The following is a 21,036-nucleotide window of genomic DNA, read 5'->3' as shown; positions in this document are numbered from 1 at the left end:
CAGGTGCTTTGATTTGGTGGTGACTCAGTATAGCAGGGTCATCCACCTGATATTAGAAATAGGACTTCCAATCACAAAGAAGAAAAATAACAGTGAAAAACTGGACAGCATAGGCACATGAAACCTTAGAGGAAAATCCAACAGCACAGGCAGATGGAAGTTTAGAAGCTACATATAAAAATTTAGTGCTTGTTTTGAAAGTTTAGAAGCCACATTTAATAAGCTGGTGCTTGTTTTGAAAGGATAAGCAAGATCAAAGCAAAGCTCAGTTTTCAAGGTGTAGCAAAATATATCAGTATCCTTATTTTAATTACAGTTGTAATATGAGCTGCTATCAGCTCTACGGCTTCTCTGTTTATTATCACTTGCCTTCTCATCTCCCTCTTCCCACTCAACATCTTTATTTCTATTTCTCCGCTATCTTCAAGGTTGCCTTACTTTTCCATTACATGCTTTTCTCTTTCTTGTTCTCTTGTTTATCTGTGAAAATACTTTAACTTCTGTACAATGCCATTTCTTCTATAAGTGGACAAAACTAAAAATCAAGAATTCTCATAGAAGAGAGGTTAGCACCACCTACACTGAGTAGGAATTGCACTGGCAAGTCAGGGTTGGAAACGTAGTGCAATCAACTCTGAAACCAATAATAAAGCTCAGCTAGCACCTCACTCTTTTTTCTCTTCTATTCTCTTACCTGTAACTGTATTGAAAAAGTCACCATTGCAATGGCCAAACTTTTAGGCAACATAAAGAATTCCAAACTCAGTGAACAGTCAGTGGTTGACTATCAAATAAAAGATTATTGTTAAGATTCTTCCTTCCCATGTGATTAAGTACCTTGCAAATGCAGTATTGTCAGTCTGCATTGGATCTCCATAAATTATTGATACTTATAGATATCAGAAGACAATGGTTATGCTTGCCTTTAATTTTAATTCATATGTCTACTAACAGACCTTGTTCCAGAATTACTGTTTGAAAAAACAATGAGTATATCTTATGTTTACACATCAGGTTTTGCATTTCTATCACTGCAAGGTATATGCTGAAGTTCTCTCTCACAAACTGTGGAACACTTGGAGAACAATATCCTTAACAGAAAAGGAGTTTTATCAGTAGAAAGGAATTTTGCACTAATGAAGCTTTCTCCTATAGAAAGAGACTAGCATTGGTATAACAGCATAAGGCACTTTTAAACCTACTGTTCAGCGTACCAGAGGATCTACCATCCTCTTTTAAATGCACCATTTAAAAACTGCTTCAAAATGTATGCAGTCTGGTTTGTATTAGTGTTATTTGTACCATCAATGCAGTTTGCTCACAAATTCCCAAGGCAATACAATTTTTATCTTTAAAAAATCTTCTTCATCTTAGCATAAAATGATTGTAAATAAAAATGCTGCATATACACACAAACACATTGACATACAGAAAATAAACAGAAATGGAATTACCAGGTAAAACAGTTTATGCTATCTCTCTCTATTTAGATGACACTATTCTAAAGCACATCATCACAGAACATCTTTCCTAAATTATGTACTCCACTTTCAAAATAAAAGTCGTGAATTAAAGGACGCTACTTGGGAGTTTTTAGCTCATCATGGAGGTGGTAAATCATCCACCCACAACAATGCACTTTGTGGACATTTGTCATAAACTTGCAATGCCCATACTAAGGCAACACATCAGAGAAGCTGGCAGTCGTTCTATCAGGAAGAATTTAGCTACAGAAACAGCAATGATTCATTATGCATTTTAGAAGCACTGTCGAAACAGCAAATCAACACACTACTATTTTAATCCTTTAAAGGTTACAAGAACTTTCAAATACAATAATATTTTTTTTTTCAAAATCAAAACAAGCAAAAAAAAATCACAGTTGCCATAACACATTTGGAAGTGCATCTTTATTCACCATTTTGTCCCTCAAGGGGCAGAACACAGCTATTTTGTATCAGCTAACTACTTACCTCTCTACATTGTAATTTAAATTTTCAACTCAAACTTATTGAACATGTCTTTCACAACAGATTAATTAAAATTTACTGATTTAAAACCAGTTTAAATTCAGTTATATTCAGGTTTTTACATCCTCTGTAGTAATTTTTAAAATAATCATCACATTTTAATAAACTGAAATCTATACTACAAATCGATGATTTTCAAACTCACCCTCTGAATGAAGAGTCAACGACACAGTCCAAATATTTTGTTTCAACGTACACATCACATCTACTGTTGTCCAAAAATCTACCATGAAAACTGTCTCTCATCTACCAGTATCTGAAAATAGTGCTTCAGGTCCTGTCAAAAGCTCTTAAGGGCTGTATTCCTCTGCACCCTTGAAAACACCCTTCTCTTTCCTCCTTAGAATGTTCCAGTTAAATACAAATAGATGAAAATTCTGTCTCCTGAACACAGACATCTAAAAAGGCTATTAATTTATTGCCGTTGTATCTACTAATGACTCTGAAACTTTATCTTGTAACATCCGTTTACAATCATCTTATTGAAGACACTAAGTAACATCTCTACCGAGCTTAAGAAGGCATAATCAGGAAGGTATCTGGATCTTCCGCCCTTTGTCCCATTACACAAACTGACATAATGATTGCTTACCTGCTGGAAAACAACTTCATCCTGCTTCATTTTCTTTTTGCTGCTTTTTCTGATCCTCCGGTTTGTCTGAATCCATTTTGTGACCTGGAGTTCAAAATCATGGTGCTTTTTTAGGTAGAAGAAGCAACCTGATTGTAGTTACTCAGCATTAGATATCTATAAAGACACTCAAGACAACTTTTTCCATTGCTTCACTGGAAAGGAAAAAGCACTTTTCTTCTCTTAAGTGATGTGGTCTGAGGTAAGCTGGTTATACCTGTACATGATCAAAATGTGAGGTGATGTTCTTTATCTTAGAGCTTTTGGTTTAAGGGGTTTTGCACAAAAAACATTTTGATGTGAGACCGGGTTGCCAAATGGGAAGTTATCGTTGCAATGTGAAAAACTCCTGGAGAAAACCTCTGCGCTTTATCCCTTGCACCTTCTATTTCAAGTAAGCGATTTATTTCCAGCCACCCACTCGAACATTGTTCCAGACTGCCAACACCAAATTTGGATGGCATGGTTATTATTTAATAAAGTAGTAACACTTGGTGGGGCTTTTTTCCTCCATACTAATATTTTTATTCTTAATACGAAAGCAACTATTTTTTATAGCAAAAGCGTGGCAGGGTGAGGATGGTGTGTAAGGCAGAAAACTCCAGGAGCAGATCAGCAAGGGGAAGAAGCGGGTGCAACATAACAGCTGTGAAAGGTTTCCTCCTCACCTCGCCGCTCACTTGCTGGACGAGCTGACACTCCTTCCACGTCTCTCCCTCCTCCAGCAGGGGCTACACGGGGGAGAAAGCGCACGGTGAAGCGGGACGGTCCGCGGAGGATCCGCGATGCGCTCCGCTCCCCGGGCCCCGAGGCGGCAGGCGCGGGGGAAGCGGGGTCCTCCTGCCGCCGGTCCCCGGAGCCGCGCCCGCTCCTTTCCGCCTGGTCCCGTTCCGTCCCACGCCATGCCGCCGTTCCGGGGCTCGGCAGCGGCACACCGCAGCCCTCGCTAGGAAATGAAACACCTCCGCAGGGTCCCCCGCCCCCGCGCCCCGGCCCCTGGAGCCCCGCGGGGAGGAGGAGCCTGCCTTACAGACGTCAGGGCCCGCCGGCCCCGGGGCGGCCCGGCCGGGGCACCGCGCCTCAGACTGCCCCAGCGCGGCGGCTGTGGGCCCGGCCCGGCCCGGGCACTGGCGGTACTGCTGCCAACCCGCGCTCCCTTCGACAGCGTCTCCGACGGGACGGCCATTCATAACCTCCACAGCCATGCTCGTCACGGTTTGCAGCCTAATTACTAACGATACGCTCTCTCTTCGACACTCTCACTATGGAAGCCGCTTCCCTATGACCCCTCCTATAAACATGCTGTCACAGGTCTTTACGGACAGACGAATGGCCTAGTGCGGATAGTTCAAGAAAGCATCAGTACCACTAACTGCTTCAACACTGGCCTTGGTACTTGCTCTCGCCTCCAGAATCCAACCACTAAACTGCCTTGGAGGCACATTAAAAGCAAGATCCAAAGCAGCTGTGTAGGTATACTGCACCACAGCAAGCCCTTTATCGAGGTCTCGGCTAAAGGCTTTATTTATTCAACAAGATGCTGTGAGCAGGTAATTAAATTTAGGCATAGGACTTCAGGTATTCTTGCACCCTCAGAAAAGGATATTCAAACTTCTGCATGTTGGGAGATACTTATGTCAACCATGCAAAATCCAAATACTATTAAGTCCTAAATCAGGATTTTATCAAGTGCTTTTGTGTTTATATTTAAAAAACAAGAGGCAGTAAAGGATAGAGTGTATAAAACTTGTTATAGTTAAAATGATATTACAAAAGTCAGTATTTTAAGAATTATTGATACTCTTTTGAAAATTATTTATGCTCTTATACTATATATTGTTATAATCTCTGAAAGCTTTGAAAAGAAATCTGTGCTCTAGCAAAAAAATAGGGCACATTAAAGTATGTGTGTAAGCAAACCCTCAATACATAAAATTAGATGTAATTTATAAACAGATAAGTAAATAAAGGTAGATCCAGCAACTGTGTAGTAAATCTTGAGAGTATCCTTTTATCACTTGAAAAAAAAATCTCTCCTAGCCTTTTTGTTTTACTGCCACAACATCCTTTTTTCAAGATCAAAAGCTTTAGATCAAAGCTGAGATCAAACTCAATGCTTTAAATAGAAGCAACTTCACTATGAAGCATTAAACAAAGAACTTTTTAACAGAGATATCACAATAGAAAATCTTACTTTTTTTTTTATTTCACACTTACAACAGGTCTACTTGAAACAAGTATAAACGACATGTTTTTATTTTGTAAAGCCACAACAGATTTCTCTACTAAATGGTAATTCTGAAAGTGCCTACAAATTGACTCTTGAACTGAGTGTATTTAAATGAAGAAAGAAGAACAGAACATAGTTCAAAGGCAGTGAATAAAAAATTATGTTAATGGCAAACACAAATCAATGCAACTGCTTAAGCAATATTTCCTTGGATCAGTTAACAGATTAGACTGTGCATTCCCATAGAAGTAGTTATAGGAAACACTGGACCATAAAAACAATGAAACATATTTATACTTTAAGTCCTTTAAAGAATTGCACTTCCTTTCCTGTCAAACGTTTTGAGAAAATTAGGGGGAAAAAGGTTACAAGAGACATTGATTTTCAGACCTGCAGATCCTGAGGCTGATTTGGGATGAAAATCCACAAACACACAAACATACTGTGTGTTCAAACTCAGAGAAGGCTCCTGTTTTCTTGTTAGTAGTTGCATAGCAGTGAAGGAAATTCAAGAGGAATTGTTACTGACTTTTTATGGTAAAGTACTTTGTGTAGCCAACATCTGGGGATCCCTGGTGCTGATTGCTGTGCACATCTCTTGAACATTCACCTACAAGATGATAGCACTGCAGTGTAAGGTAAGAGCCAACTTGCCCATACAGATAGCCTGCAGAAAACAAAAAGCAGTGGCAGAAATAGGGTGGGCCTAACAAGCGGTGGTCACAGCACACTGGCAGTGTCTCTTATCAGTCAACTCTTATCTCTGCTTATTGGTGTGTCAATAAGATTGAGTTCATAACCAGAGCAGGAACTTTTGCTGGGAGGGGGAGAGAGCAGGTAAGAGGGAGAGGAGTTAGAGGAAAAGGAAAGGGGAGCTGTGAAAGAAGAAGGAACAAGGCAAAGAAAAGGAGAGGAGGAAGGATGTTTTAAGAACATTTTGTCTCCTACTGTATCCCTCCATACTTGAAAAGCGTACTTACACCAGATAAAAGGGTGAAGTCACACCCAATTTAAAATGGGAATGAAAATTACTACATTACCCTCCATCAACAGTCCTATTTGCTGTCCATGACACTGGCTGTCATACTTGAATCACTTCACAATAGAAATTTAGAAATTACTCCATCCTGCATGTCCTTCCTGGGAAGACTGTCTTTCAGAGACTGCTAATGGATCTGTCCTATAAACAGATCTGATGGGGAACAAGCAGACATGTCAAATCATGTTAGGATCCCTCATTCTTGCAGCAGCAGGATTAAATAGAACTGAATTTTGAAAATATGGAGGAGGAGGTAGCACTTTCTACAAATTGGGTAAATACAGATGAAATATGCTGGACTTGGGCAATGATTTACACCAGCTCTTACTTAAGTCAGACCAGATCCCAAGTGTACAATGAACATGCAGAATCATACATAGCCTAGAAAACCAGAGAGTATTTTTGCAGCAAACACCTCTTGCATTTTACATTGAAACAAACTGTTTTTAAATAGTTCTGGCTGTGATGGCTACTAATGGTATTTCATAACTCAGTGAAAAACTATAATCATGAACTTTACATAAGTTGCCTGTAACTTCAACTCCTCTGTGCTACTCTTATGCAAAAACAACCAGTACTGATAAACTAAGAAGGTAGTTTTACCTAAGGTGAACATTGAATCTATACCATTTTTTTGGCTTTCCAAAAGTCCTCAGATAATGGAAGACAAAAAGAAAAAATGGAAAATGCGGGAATAAAAATCTTTACTGTAAATGAACTTCGGAAGAGCTCCTGCAAAGTAAAGGAAATTGACAACCAATGCAGTCAAGTCATTTTCCAACCTCTCATTTCTAGTATCTAAATTACTGAATTTTACATCACACATACAACCTCAACATTTGTATGTTTAGATCTACATAGACACCAGCAAATCTGGAGAGAAGTAATTTTCTCCTACAAAATATACCTAACTTCACCAGTACACAAATTGTCAGTTTTGTACCTTTCTACACATTTCCATTGAACAGAAAACAAAATACAGATTCCCCCCATAAGTTTCATTCTACCATACTAGAATGGCACAGACAACTTTCTCAGACATCAGAAAAAGATAATTTAAAGGGGAATAAAGAGGATCATTTATAGGGGGAAAAAAGGACAATAGTTTAAATTAGGAAATTAGTTTACTTGTAAACAAAGAATACATTTTCTGAGAATAATCTGTGTGACCTGAAAATTGTTTCAGCAGGAAAAAATGTGACTTCTAATCTTCTGTTAAAAAAGAAAATACAGAAAAGTATTTTATTTGGTAGCTCACTGGATGATTAAGTATTGCTTGAAATGTTTGACTGGGAAACAATTGCAAGGATTTTAAAACACTACTGCTACCAGGACTTTGCAGACAGACTAAGGAGGCAGTGGGTTACATCTGAAAATGACAAGATGGCTGGTACATTCACATTGCAAGAGTACCACAGCACCACATAAAAATTACTGAAAAAGAAATCCAGCCCAAAAAGTGCTCCTGTTAGGATGGCAGGTTCTCCAACTGATTCTGTGCAGTCTTCATGCATACAGCTTTATCCACTGAATTGAAAAATCAAGTTTTTCTGACATTATCAATTTTTTAGGAAAGATGCTAATTTATATTGATATCATAAATCTAAAAGTTGTAAATCTAAGTGTGCTGGTATAAACACAGATCAGCATGCTCTGTCTGGTATTTTTCAATATAACATCCCTCCAGAGAAACTCCATCAAGTCAAACTTGCTCCTCCTGAAACTATCTCTACCTCTAAGAGACAAAAACCTGTTGAAACAATAACTTTGAGGATGTACTTTCAGTACACTGCAACATGACTTAATATATTGTGGCAGGAATATTTTTTTAAAGTGGTTATGCAAATATTTCCTTCATATACACATTGGCAACTCTGCTTTGTGAAGAGAGTTCCTTGGTACAGATGAGTCACTGTAACCACTTATTTAGTTGCAGGATCAGATCCATAAACTGATAAAGAAAATATCTCTGACCACATGACTACGGGATCTCTAAATAATAGGCTTATTACTTGTTACTAAATAATCTCATATAACATGTAAAAGAAATAATTCATGTATCAGATTATATCATCTAGAATATGATAATATTTTCAGGGTGTGTTAAAATGCTCTTTTTTAAAAAATTTCGCTCCTGATTTCACCGGGTGCTCTCACTACTACGCAGATGTTTCAAGCAAGTTAGAGAGGCAATGTCCCATGCCTCACTAGTATGGGAACAGAGTCTCTGCTGCTGGCAGCAAGCACCTCTCAGCTCAAGAGAGAAAATACACACCATGAGGTAAGCTGTGGTTTTACCTGAATTACCTCAGAGAGGACATGAGGAAGTGGAATGGAAGGCCCAGCTCTGCACTAGTAGCACAGGTATGTGAGCTGAAAGGAAGTAGCACAGGAAGTTCTTCAGGGATAAATGCCACTCCACTTTCCAATGGCCAAATCCTCCCTCAGACAGAATAGGAGGGCTGGTGTTACTTGCGGATCCCTTGAAGGGACCTCAGTTTATATTTAAAAGAAGTGAGCAGTGAGAGCCATGACCAGGACTAGAGGGGCCCTGACTCCAGCCAGCTAGTGGAAAGGGACAGTCAGATCTGTTGGACTGTCAGGATCCCATTCCCTGGCACATCAGACACACAAGGGTATAAAGCTGTAGTTGACACCAGAGCACATCTCATGCCATCGAGATGTGTAGGGGTGGCATCCATCTCTTGTTGCTGGGGTGACAAGGGAGTCCCAATACCTGACTGCACTGGAAGCTGGAGTGCGCCTGGCTGGGAATGAATGGCAAAACATCCCACTGTGAATAGCCCAGAACCTGCATGGATCCTTGGCATAGATTACCTCAGGATATGGTTTTTCAAGGACCCAAAAGGTCATGGTTAGGCTTTTGGAATAGCTGCTATGGAGACAGAGGAAGTTAGACAGCTGAATACCTTGCCTGGTCTCTCAGAGGACCCTTCTGCTGTGGGGCTGTTGAGGGTCAAAGAACAACAGGTACTGATCGCTACCACATCACTGCACTGCCAGCAAAACTGCACAGCTGGGACTCTGTGTTCCCAGCCATGAGGTGATTTGTGAGATGGAGACCTGGGGAGTGGCCAGCCAGCCTTGCTCACCCTTTAGCAGCCCTGTATGGCCAGTGTGTAGGTCCAGTGGAGAATGGAAACTGACAGTGGACTGTCAGGGCCTGAATGAAGCCATGCCACCTCTGAGTGCTGCTGTGCTGGATGTGCTGGAACTTCAGTGTGGACTGGAGTCCAAGGCAGCAAAGTGGTGATACCATTGACACCTCTAATCTGCATTTCTCCATTCCTTTAGCAGCAGAGGTTTAGTCAGGCCACAGTTTCCTTTCAGCTGGAGGGCTGCGCACTTGGAATCAACTGCCCCAGGGGCGGAAACGCAGCCCCACCTTTTGCCATGGATTGATCCAGACCGCACTGGAAAAGGATGAGGCTCCAGAAGACTTGGAGTACATTGATGGCATCGCAGTATGGGGCAGCACAGCAGAGGAAGTTTTTGAGAAAGGGGCAAAGATAATCCAAATCCTCTTGAAGGTTAGTTTTGCTATAAAGCAAAGCCAGGTCAAGGGATCTGCACAGAAAATTCAGTAATTAGGAGTAAAATGGCAAGAAGTACATCATTAGAGTCCAACAGACATGGTTAGCAAAGCAGCAGCTATGTCTCTGTCCTGGGTAACCCAAAATGTTACTGTATTCCATACCTGTCTGTGCCAAAAAACCATTACTATCTCTATAGGATCCTGTGGCTGGCAAACAGAATGACAGGGCAGGAGCTAGGGTTGTCCCAGGACCTTTAAAAGTCACGGCACTCAGGCAGAATCTCACTCTTGCCTGTCTCTGGCTGCTTATCTTGCCTCTTGGCTTTTGCTTGCCTCTACTTGCAACAGTAGCAACTCAAGCAGCTTCATTTCACAATCAAAACCTGTTTCCGAGGGAATTTTGCAGCAATTGCCTTCAGGCCCAGAGGAGCAGAGCAGCTCCGTTCTGTGCAGCCACCCCAGCCCACCAGCAGTGTCTGGCTGAGGCAAAAAGTGGTGAGTGAGAGGCGCCCCAGCCAGCTATACTGCCATCTGTGCCAACAGCAAGGCCAAGGCCCCCCATGAGTTCTACCCCCTAGCCGAGTCCCAGCTGCCAGAGTTGTCTGCACTTGCCAACAGAGAGCTGCCTGCTCTCCAAGGTGGGGAGGGCGGCCACCATATGCCCTCTGTTTCCCTACAGCGGTTGCCCATGCCTGGTGCTCTTTTGGGGAAGGGGATATGCCACCATTTTGAGATTCTCTTTGTTGCCGGGGAGTCCATGAGAATTCACCAACTTTGTAACTATCCAGCTAGTGACTATTACTGTTATTTTTTACCGGTTGTTATTTCATTTTTTTAGTAAACTATTATTTTTTTCACTTGTAACAACTATTCATATTTGTTTCTCCTTATTGGTGGAAAGGGGTTGATTAAAACTACCTCATTTTAGAGTGTCCCCCTTAAACTGTCTTAAACCAAGACAGTCGTCACTGACTAGAAAAAAGGAAACACCTAGTCATTCCTAGGTGCTGAAGGTTTTTGGAAGATGCATTTTCCTGATTACAGACAGATTGTAAACGCTCTCTATCATGTGATACAGAAGAAAAAATTATTTTAAGTGGAGTCCTGAACAACAACGAGCTTTTGAACCCATCGCCCAAGGATCTTGGAATTAATCACTAACTGTCCTGAAGACAAATATTTCAGACCCTCATCATTGGAGGAGGAAAAGGTGAAGTGCTGAGGAGCTCCCACAATATAGGCAGCTACCTGAAAATGAAAACTTTCTTCACTGACAGCTCCTGCATATTGTAGGGGTACATTGAAAACGGAAAGAAGCTATGGAGCCCTGTGCACAGTCACAGAATCAATTGAGTGACAAAGTGGATCAAGTCATGTTGCAGAGCTGAAAACTGCCTAGCTATTGCTGAATGAGAGAAGCACCTCTGCACTGACTTGTGGATGGTGTCAGATGCTCTGTGGAGGTGGCTGCAAGGATACTGACTTTGTGGAATACAATGAACTGATGGAGATGGAATGAAGACTGTTACACCAACTTATTTACCATCTGCTCTCAAGAAGTATTCAGTAGCCAGCATTTCTGCAGAGTGTCTGAAAAAAAGCATAGGGCTCAAAAACAAGAACTTCCATCCTCAAGTCTAGCCAGCTAGAAATACAGAAATGCAGCAGCATTTGAACTCTCAGGATCACTTTGAGTTTCTGACTGAATCATTAGACCTGAATGCACAGGTGACAGTTTTTAGGTCAGCACACAGAGGGCTGCATGGATTTCACATACAGAATATGTATTGCAATACATGTTCCCCACATATTCACTCCTTCCAGTCACATACAAAATTTTGTAAAAGCCTGGGGAAAATTTCCAGGAAGTAAAATGTGTGTTCTTTTAAAAATCACAGACCACTCTGGAGGGTATATAGCAACTTGTCCCTGTCACATAAGATTTCTACCTCAATTTCAGGCCCAATTCTTTATCTTTCTGAACTAAAAAGATGTCCGATGTTGTTTCCTAGAGTAGCATTTTACTTCTTGTTACTTCATAGCCTGGTTCCAATTCCCTCAAATTACCTATAACCAACTTGAAGCTGGAGAGGTTTCAGATATCTTAAAAGCTATTCTTTCCTAATTATACACTAATACAGAAAAAATTTCTGGCAAGGTAGCATGAAAAATATTTTAAACCTTTATGGTTTGTTTCCACTGAGTAAAAAAACAATGAACAAGCTGAAAATTAATTGGTGCTAACTTCTTTTCTTAAGATGTTTTTACAAGCAATAATTAAAACTTATGTTTATTGCTATGCAGTTGTGTCCTTATTAGGCAAGTCTAAGTTCAATATTTCTGTGTAAAAGAGGGCCTGTCCTCCCTCTGTTTGCTATGTTTCCACCTCCTGTGTACGTAGGTGGGAGAGTGGGAACTTGGGAATGTGAACTTGGTCCAGCATTGATCAGTCAGGCAGCAAACTGTTATTGTTCTTTAGATACCAAACATAACTCCTTTCTACAATGGATAAGCTCAGTCATTCTGCACATAACACAGCTTTTGTGTTCAGCAGTGCAGTTAATAGGAAAAGGGAATGAAAATGACTGCTTGAGATTTATTAAACTTAAGAGAGATTCTAATGAACAAACACATGGAATCCAGTCCACTATTATTTCAGAAATTGAACATTTGTTTCAAATGCACTTCAACTTCTTGAAATTGTGCAGATTTATTACCCTACTACAAGTACTTCACCTCTGAGCTGCATGACACTGAAAGGTAGTCAAAGTAAAACAGGACACTTGTGAAAATCTGGCTTGTAAATGGAGAGGCAAGCCAGTGTTTCAGTAGGTCATTAAACTAAAACCAGTAAAGCATCTTTCTCATCCTTCATGTAGACTCAGAGTTCCAGCTGATAATCTCAAAAGCATTTTTTTCTTAATTATTCAATTAATGGAGACTCCTAAAATTCTGTTTAAAACTTCAGTTTTAGAAATTAGAACAACAGAGACACTAAAATTTTATGGCCAATGTTTTCAAATCTAAATTTTAAAAATAACTATATACATTCAGCCTAGACATCAAGTTACTCAGTGCTATGTGAGAATCTCACCCAAGGCAGCATGTTACCCAGTTTTAAAATGTGATCACACAAGACTGTGTAGCAATGCTACTTGGATCTTGAATGTCTTTGGTTTTCTCTAAATCAGCAATCATATGCAATACAAAAGAAACCTACATCAAAACTTCTAAAATCATAGCAAGACTAAACCATGCCTGAACTTGAAGAGCTCTGTAATAAATTTTGGGTCCTTACTGACCTTTAATGATGTATTTTTTAATATAAGGGATTTTCTTGAACTTCTTGATCTATTCTAGAAACTAAAATAAACCATTGTCGTGTCTCGTTTAGTACATCTTAGGGGCAATTTATAGGAATGGCTAAGTAAATTACAACGCCATTTTATGCTGATGACCTTCTTTAGATCAACACAAAATCTATTTAAATAATAACTAACCTTAGAACTTTTTTGATAGCTTGTTGCAAACAAAATACCAAATTCTCTGTATACAGTGATCTATCTAGAAGAATTTTCAGATGGATAGTCTTTACCTAAAGCATTTTTGAAAGAGTCAAGACCATAAAGACAAAGTCTTTCTTGATTTATCTTCATACAACTTTTATGCATCCTGTAGTACCATACACATGGTTTGATTACATTTTAATATTTTTCTAAATCCCTTCTTATAAGAAAATGAGATGCAATCTTGTCAGTATAACTAATAATTTCAGAAAATCCTCAAAAACTTTCTTACTGTGCTTGTTATCATTACAGAAGACATTAAATAATTTATATTGTTGACGTATACCCAATTACATTTTTAAGAACTTTTGAAAGATCATTTCATCTTCCAATCTGCAACCTTGCTAACATAAAAAGAAGAAAAATAAACAAACCAATTTTCTTGAGGGGAAGTGCCTATTATTCAAAGTGTGGTTTCCATGTACAAGAATAAGCACATATCTTAAGGTAGCTGCTATGCTTTCTTCAAATTATTTCTCAAATATAGGTCAACCATCAGTTACATTTTCTTACATTTTCTGCACTCTTACAAAATATACACAAAAATATCTATCTTCAGGTTAAAAATTAACTAAGGAGTAAGCCTCAAACTTCATTATTTAAACAGCAATATTTTGTTCTTGGGACTAATATTTAACACCAGTTTTGAAAGTAATCTAACAGATTCACTACTGAACTCTATTAAGAACTGAAGAAAATTATACCCCTTTCCTGTTTTTTCTCCAAATCATTTATGTTTGAGTGAGATTTTTGTCCTTAACAGATCATTCTCACTGCCAATGCCTACTAATTTACTGTCTCAACAAAAAATGCTCATTTCACTTGTGTACTTCATTCCAATGTTGCCATCTACCAATATGTATTTGTCATGTACCTCAAGAAAAAAATTTGCAAGAAAAAGTGTAACAAACAACAAGAAGAAATAGCAAGTGTTAACAATCCATAGCTTTAACTTACATTCTGATCCAGTAACAATGATTTTAATGCAAGAAAAATGTTCGGGTACCCTCTGTAAAACCTGGGTGAAGATGTGCTAAAGATAATTCAAGAGTTTAGTAAGACCATTCTTTTAAAATATATTTCAGTGTGGTTGGTTTGTTAGTTATTGACCATAACTCTTAACCTGTGAAGCATTTTCCTGTAGAGTTACCCCTTCACCTGTACTTTTGTCTTAGTAAAAGGAAACAGGAAATCTATAAAGCTTGTTACTGGGGCAAAAGTCAGGGCCCTTCTTAACAACATGTTGCTTTATCACAAATCGTATTAAGTACTTGAACTGCTGCTGTAACATCCTCCAAAAATTTATCAAACCACAGAAGTACTCTACTTGCATTGATTTAGAAACCTTCAAAAATTACATTTCACTTCAAATTTTTAAACAGTTTTGCTATGAGTTTCCTTTGCAATCCATTTCTTCTTCAAATAGGACAATCGTGGAATCACAGAATGGTGTGGATTGAAAGGGACTTTAAAGACTATATAGTCCTAACTCACCTGCCACAGGTAGGGGCACGTTCCACTAGATCAGTGTTCAAATCCAAGAGTTAACCATTTACAAACAAAACCAGAAATACTATTAATAAACTAATATTCACCACCAGAAGATTTCTTTTGACTATGTATTTTCAGACATGTTGATGATTTACAAATAAGTCCATTATTACATATATGGACATTAAACTACTGCTTTATCACAGCCACAAAAAGCAATGCAGATAGGAGAAAAGAACTGGCAAAAAATAAGTGGAAAAATTTTTACTGCTGTAACTGTTGGAAGCTGTACTCCAGTGCCCGTTAGAAAACATGGCATAGCAGTCTCGCAAGATACACTAAGAGTTGTACATACCCTGAAATACCTGTTGGCAATTCCAACCTTAATCAGGAAATACTGTTTAAGGTGGAACAGTGGATGAGAATTAAACTTTACTGGGAGGATAAAATAACAAAAGTGACTAAGAGAAGGATACAGCATTGCTATAGCCTCTTTCAAATTTTTTTAATTGTGAGGTGATGTTTGGAGTGTTTATCCTAAAACTGGAAGCGGTTTGATCATATGACAGAAGGAAAATCATGTGTAAACAACCTTAATGCTTTCAGGACAACTACCTGGATGGATGAGGGAAGAGTGGTGTTGTCTACCTGGATTTCAGCAAGGCTTTAGACACCATCAGCCATAACAACCTCACCAGCAAGCTCAGGAAGTACAGACTACATCAGTGGGCAGTGAGGTGGACTGAGAACTGGCTGAATGGCAGATCCCAGAGGGTTGTGTTTGTTGTCACAGAGTCTAGTTGGGAGCCTGTCACTAGGGGTGTCCCCCAGGGGTCAACACTGGGCCCAGTGCTGTTCAACCGGTTCATCAGTGACTCAGACAAGGGACAGAGGCCGCCTTAGCAGGTCACTGAGTGCACAAAGCTGGGAGCAGTGGCCAGTAGCCCAGAGTGCTGTGCAACCCTTCAGAAGGCCTGGACAAGGTAGAGAGATGGGCAGAGATAAACCATCTGATAGTAAAGGCAAATTCAGGGTCTGCAAATTCAAGTGTTATTGCACCTGGGAAGGAATAACCCCAGATGATTAACCTGCTGGAAAGCAGCTCTGAGGAGAAGGACCTGGTGGTCCTGGACAAGCTGTCCGTGAGCCAGCAGTGTGTCCTGCTGGCCATGAAGGCCAATGGTGGTCTGGACTGGATTAGTAAGAACACTGCCAGAAGGTCAGGGGAGGTGATCCTGCCCCTCTACTCAGCCCTGGTGAGGCACATCTGGAGTGCTGTGTCCAGTTCTGGGTTCCTCAGGGCAAGAGAGACATGGAGGTCCTGGAGTTAGTCCAGAGAACGGTTAAGAAGGTGGGTAGGGAACTGGAACATCTCACTTATGAGGAAGGGCTGAGGGAGCCTCCAGAAAAGATGACTGAGAGAGGACCTCATCAATGTCTGTGCATATCTGAAGGGAGGGTGCCAGGAGGATGGATCCAGCTCTCCTTGGTGGTGCTGAGCAATAGCAGAAGAGGCAATAGGCAGAAACTGGTGCACAGGAAGTTCCGAGTTCCGCCTGAACACGAGGAAGAAATTTACTGTGTGGGTGACCAAACACTGGAACAGGCTGCCCAGAAAGGTTGTGGAGTCTCCTTCACTGGAGACATTCAAGAACTGCCTGGATGCAATCTTGTGGAGTGTGCTCTAGGTTGACCTTGCTTGAGCTGGGAGGTTAGACCAGATGACCCCCTGTGGTCCCTTTCAATCTGACTCATTAGGTGATATTGAGACTTGTACATTACAGTGTAGGATATATTGGAAACTAAAAATCATGAAGGAGGAGGCCACCCACTCTACTTTTTTTTCCCCTTCTTTTTTTTTTGAACTGGAGAGTGAATGTGGAGAAGATGATTTTTATTATACAAGATACCAGCTGAAATACACAGGCAAGAAAGAAACAATATTGGAAATTTACCAGTAAATAATAGCGTGCCACTTCAAAAGCAAAAGAAAAAGTGATTTAAACTGGAATGAGTTAAATACATTTAGAAGTTCATGCAATGCAGAGACTACCTAATGTTTATTGATCTACTTGTCAAACAGTGTACAATAGACTTCAAAAAGGGGGAAAGACTTAAAGCTTATTTTTAAAAGGTTAGTTACCTAGGGTAGAATAAAAAAACCAGGTAATAGTAACTGGGCAATATAAGAGAAGGACAGGTTTGTGCAGAGCTGAGAAAATCTTCCTAAAGAGGCATATAGCCTTTTAGCCTTAAATTCTAATTAAACACTGCACATGCTGAAAGAAACAATAGAAAAGTACTTAGGAAAGCAAATCATCATAAGCAGGTATGAAGTGGACTACAATGATTTCATAGGTGTTTTCCAGTTGTAAAGCTATTTGGTTCTTCTGATTCTACTCCTTGCTAGCTTAACTCATTGTCTAAAGTTAGTGGTATTAACTCACTACTATTTGCATGGGATGAAAAGTTGCCATAATCCCCCAGTGAGTCAGTGCTGAGACAGAAGCACATACTGAAGGTTGCATAATTTGATAAAAGGTATTTTCAACCACGCAATATGCTTCACCTTATTTAACACCACCACCACGATGAATCCCCAGGAAAAAGCCCTCATGAAAGCTTGAGAACTGCTTTCTTTTCATGTTTTATGTTCCTTATTGTTTTGTGTGTGAGAAAACCCTGCTCAGCAAGCCTAAAACCAACCATTGTGCAGGGGCACTCTTCTGTGTAAGAAAGAATTGGCCAGCTTATAACCACACTTTCTTTTTCATAACATTAATCTTTAATGCTTTAGAAAATAACAAATTGAAAATGTTAGGTAGCATGCACAATTACTTTTTCATGGCAGCAAGCCAAATTCTGATTTTATTTATTCATATGACCCCCTTACATCAATTTATTCTTGATTTCTGCTGGTTTATATACCTGAGTCTGGAAACTGGTATATACCTGAGCCTGGAAACTAGCCCAGTATTTAGAAAAGACCAGATAACTTTTCCAAGAGTGAAACAGTATTAGAAACTGACAAATATTAAAGTTTCAGTAATTTTAAGCTGCAAGTATAAAGGAGCATATGTGTATATCTATATCAAATATATCTATAAATCTGCAGTTCCCTGGACAGAGTTGGAGAGAGAGTTTGGAATGGCAAATGTAACAAAGCACAAGTAAAGGAGTAGAGGATCTTCAGTTAGACAGATGGCATGACTTATGACTGTAAAGAATACAAAATGTAAAGAATATAAGATTCCTGTACTGCAAGGAAGATGGCGAAATTGCTTCAGCAGTCTGGGGAGTGTAAAGTATTTACCCTTGTGCATACCTTTTGCATACCTTTTTGTACCCTTACAGTGTCCCTAAGCTAGACACTGTTGTGAAGATAGTGAACTAAGGGGTGGGCTAAGAACTCTGTGTATAAGTGACCGTTTGGTTACTGAATTTTAAAGAGTACCAGTTGCATACAGGGGATAGATTTAAATATAAACACAGAAGAGAATTATTGACATCACCTTGATAGCTACTGCTATAAATGAACCACTTGAAGTGAATTTTCTTTATACTCAGTGGAAAACATGAATTTCCTGTCCAAAATCCACCAAAGCATGGAAATAAAACCACAGAAACACCACAGCAAGTATAAAATACAAAAATTTTTGTATGAGAGGGATATAAAGCAACCATGTTGGGACTTAAGTACAGCATGATGCACATTTCCCAATTTCATTACAAAGTATAGTCTTTCCAGTAAGGAGGTTTCCTCTGCAAATGCAGTAAAGTGTTAGTATTTGTAATTTTAAAAGTCATGTAATTTCTCATAGTAGGGGCTGCAGTATTAAGAGTGTTGTGCTCTAGGACTCCAGAACCAGTATGACAAGGGTTATAAGCAGAAAGGTGTTGAATCTTGTGTGTAGGTTGTAGGATGCTGCTTCTATGCCTTTGGGACATCTTTGAAGCAGATATCCAACAGCTGCTTTTCATTTCCTTCAGTATTGAAAGAAGGTAGTCAGTTTTAGTGGGTACCCCTGTCGCATGACTGTGCCCAAAGGAGCTGACAAAAACCTTCCTGTGAACACACCCTAGTCCACTCACCTAAACCATGTGAGAGAGATTAAATTCTGTGCTGTTCCAGGACTGCTATTTAGAATGCTATTCATCTGTAGTTCATGTGCATGTAATTTATAATGTAATTCATCTGCATGTAATTGTGTTCTTATGTGCCTTCATACAGATTCATCAAATAACCCAGGCTATTAGTTTGCTGAAATAATCTAAATACTTTTAAAGGTCCTGTAAACCACACAGGTAGATCTACAATATTTACAGTTCTGGAATCAGTAATTATAGTCATACTTACACTATAGCTACTAACATATTGAGAGCTACTAAGCAACCTCTACAGTCTGAATTTCAGGATTAAAGGCTCCTCTAATGATTTAATAAAGCAAAAAGGAAATAAGGTTTCCTATTCACTGAATGACAACTCCAGTTCTTCCAATAAAATGGAAGTTGGTTCCCATAAGAACCTGGCAAGTAATGAAGACAACAAGTATAAATCATCTTATAAAGGGCAAAAAAGAGGATCCTAGGAACTACTGACTTGTCAGCTTCATCTCTGTGACTGGGAAGATCATGGGGGACAGGGAGATGACTTGAGACACCCAGCAGGACCTCACCAAGGGCAAGTCCTGCCTGACCAACTCAGTGGCCTTCTCTGGTTCCACCAGTGGATAAGGTGAAGGTCACAGATATAATTTATCTGTACTTCTGTAAAGCCTTTGTTACAATATCCTTCTGTCTAAATTGGAGAGGGAACAAATCAATGGGTGGACTATTAGATGGATATGAAAGTGATTGGCCAGTTGCATCCAGAGGGTAGTGGTCAATGGCTCAGAGTCTGAATGGAGATCAGTGACAAATGGGGTCCCTCAGGGGTCAGTATTAGGACCTGTGTTATTTAATATCGGCATTAATGACACAGACACAAGGATCAAGTGCAGACCAGCAAATTTGTGGATGATGCCAAACTGAGTGGTGCTGTTGACACACCTGAAGGACGGGATGCCATCCAGAGGGACCTGGATAAGCTCGAGCTCAAGAACTCGAGGATTCACTCGGGCCCACGTGAATCTCCTGAGGTTTTGCAAGATCAAGTTCTAGGTGCTGCACATGGGTCGGGGCAACCCCCAGTACCAGCAGTACCAGCACAGGCTGGGGATGAACAGATGGAGAGCAGCCCTGCCCAGAAGGACGTGGGGGTGCTGGTGGCTGAGAGGCTGGACATGAGCCAGCCATGGGCACTCCCAGCCCAGAGAGCCAAACGTGCCCTGGGCTGCATCCAGAGCAGCGTGGGCAGCAGGGCAGGGAGGGGATTCTGCCCCTCTGCTCTGCTCTGCTCTGGGGAGAGCCCACCTGGAACCTGCATCCAGCTCTGGGCTCCCAGCACAGGGAGGACGTGGACCTGTGGAGTGAGTCCAGCGGAGGATCACCAAGATTATTAGAGGGATGGAGCACCTTTCCTGTGAAGAAAGGCTGAGAGAGCTGGGTTTGTCCAGCCTGGAAAAGAGAAAGGGTGACCTAATTTCAGCCTTCCAGTATGGGAAAGGAGCCTACAAGAAAAATGGAAAAATGCATTTTACAGAGTATGTAGTGACGGACAAGGGGGAATGGATTCAAACTGAGACTGTAGTTTTAGATCAGAGGTGAGGAGGAAGTTTTTTACTATGAGAGTGGTGAGGTGGTGAGGCACTGGAACAGATTTCCCAGAAAAGCTGTGTATGCTCCATCCCTGGAAGTGTTCGAGGCCAGGTTGGATGGGGCTCTGAGCAACCTGGTCTAGTGGATGTCCTTGTCCACTGCATGGGGATTGGAACTAGATGATCTTTAATGTCCCTTTCAACCCAAAACATTTGCCATTTTATTATCAACAATATTATTGGGGGGGGCGGGGGGCTGAGAGAGAGAGAGAGAGACAGAAGAGGTCAGCATCAGTGGGCTGCTGCTCAGAAGTAGAATACAAAATCAGCAAAATTTGTGTTGACATTTTTTATACAAAACAGCCAAATTACCAAGGATATTTCTGAAGTCTTTAAAGAAAATTTAAAACAACTTACACACTTGCTGGGTTTGGAAATATTTTTGATACATGCCTTGTTTACACAAGCAACAGATAATTGCAGGGTATAATGAAACTACTTACTATTCATTCTGAGCAACTTGTGCTACTCAGGAAAACAGAGTTTGGTTTGCACATTAGTCAAAACCATTTACAATTCTTTAATCTGCTCCTATCTTCCTAGTTTGTGATTTTAAGTTGATTGCCAGACATTATTAAAGCACATCCTCAAAAAGATATGTGTAGATAAAATGCAAGAAAACTCTTACATTTCAGGAGCCAGTTCAGCCTCTTACACGTACAGCTATGCAACATCAATCTCTTCCATATGCTTGAATCAGCTGTTTGACAATGTGTGCCATTTTTTCACCAAAAATA

At 40.2% G+C, this 21,036-nt stretch overlaps 1 protein-coding gene across 3 annotated transcripts in view; it reads right to left on the bottom strand.

The window, feature by feature from the left end:
* Positions 1-21,036, bottom strand: part of AOPEP (aminopeptidase O (putative)) — a 182,686-nt gene that overhangs the window by 72,895 nt on the left and 88,755 nt on the right. For 2 of the 3 annotated variants that reach the window (XM_064735730.1, XM_064735731.1), the window contains exons 12-13: positions 3,330-3,392; positions 2,623-2,706 (exon numbers count right to left, since the gene is read on the bottom strand). The exons of the other annotated variant lie outside the window; for it this stretch is intronic. In XM_064735730.1, coding sequence (XP_064591800.1) covers positions 2,623-2,706; positions 3,330-3,392 — 147 coding nt within the window. The remainder of the gene's footprint in view (positions 1-2,622; positions 2,707-3,329; positions 3,393-21,036) is intronic. 3 annotated transcript variants of the gene reach the window in all.

The sequence above is a fragment of the Zonotrichia leucophrys genome, chromosome Z (assembly GCF_028769735.1).
Source record: "Zonotrichia leucophrys gambelii isolate GWCS_2022_RI chromosome Z, RI_Zleu_2.0, whole genome shotgun sequence".
Classification (NCBI taxonomy): Eukaryota; Metazoa; Chordata; class Aves; order Passeriformes; family Passerellidae; genus Zonotrichia; species Zonotrichia leucophrys.
The sequence above is the reverse complement of the archived record's forward strand: the minus strand, read 5'-3'. Positions and strand labels throughout refer to the sequence as shown.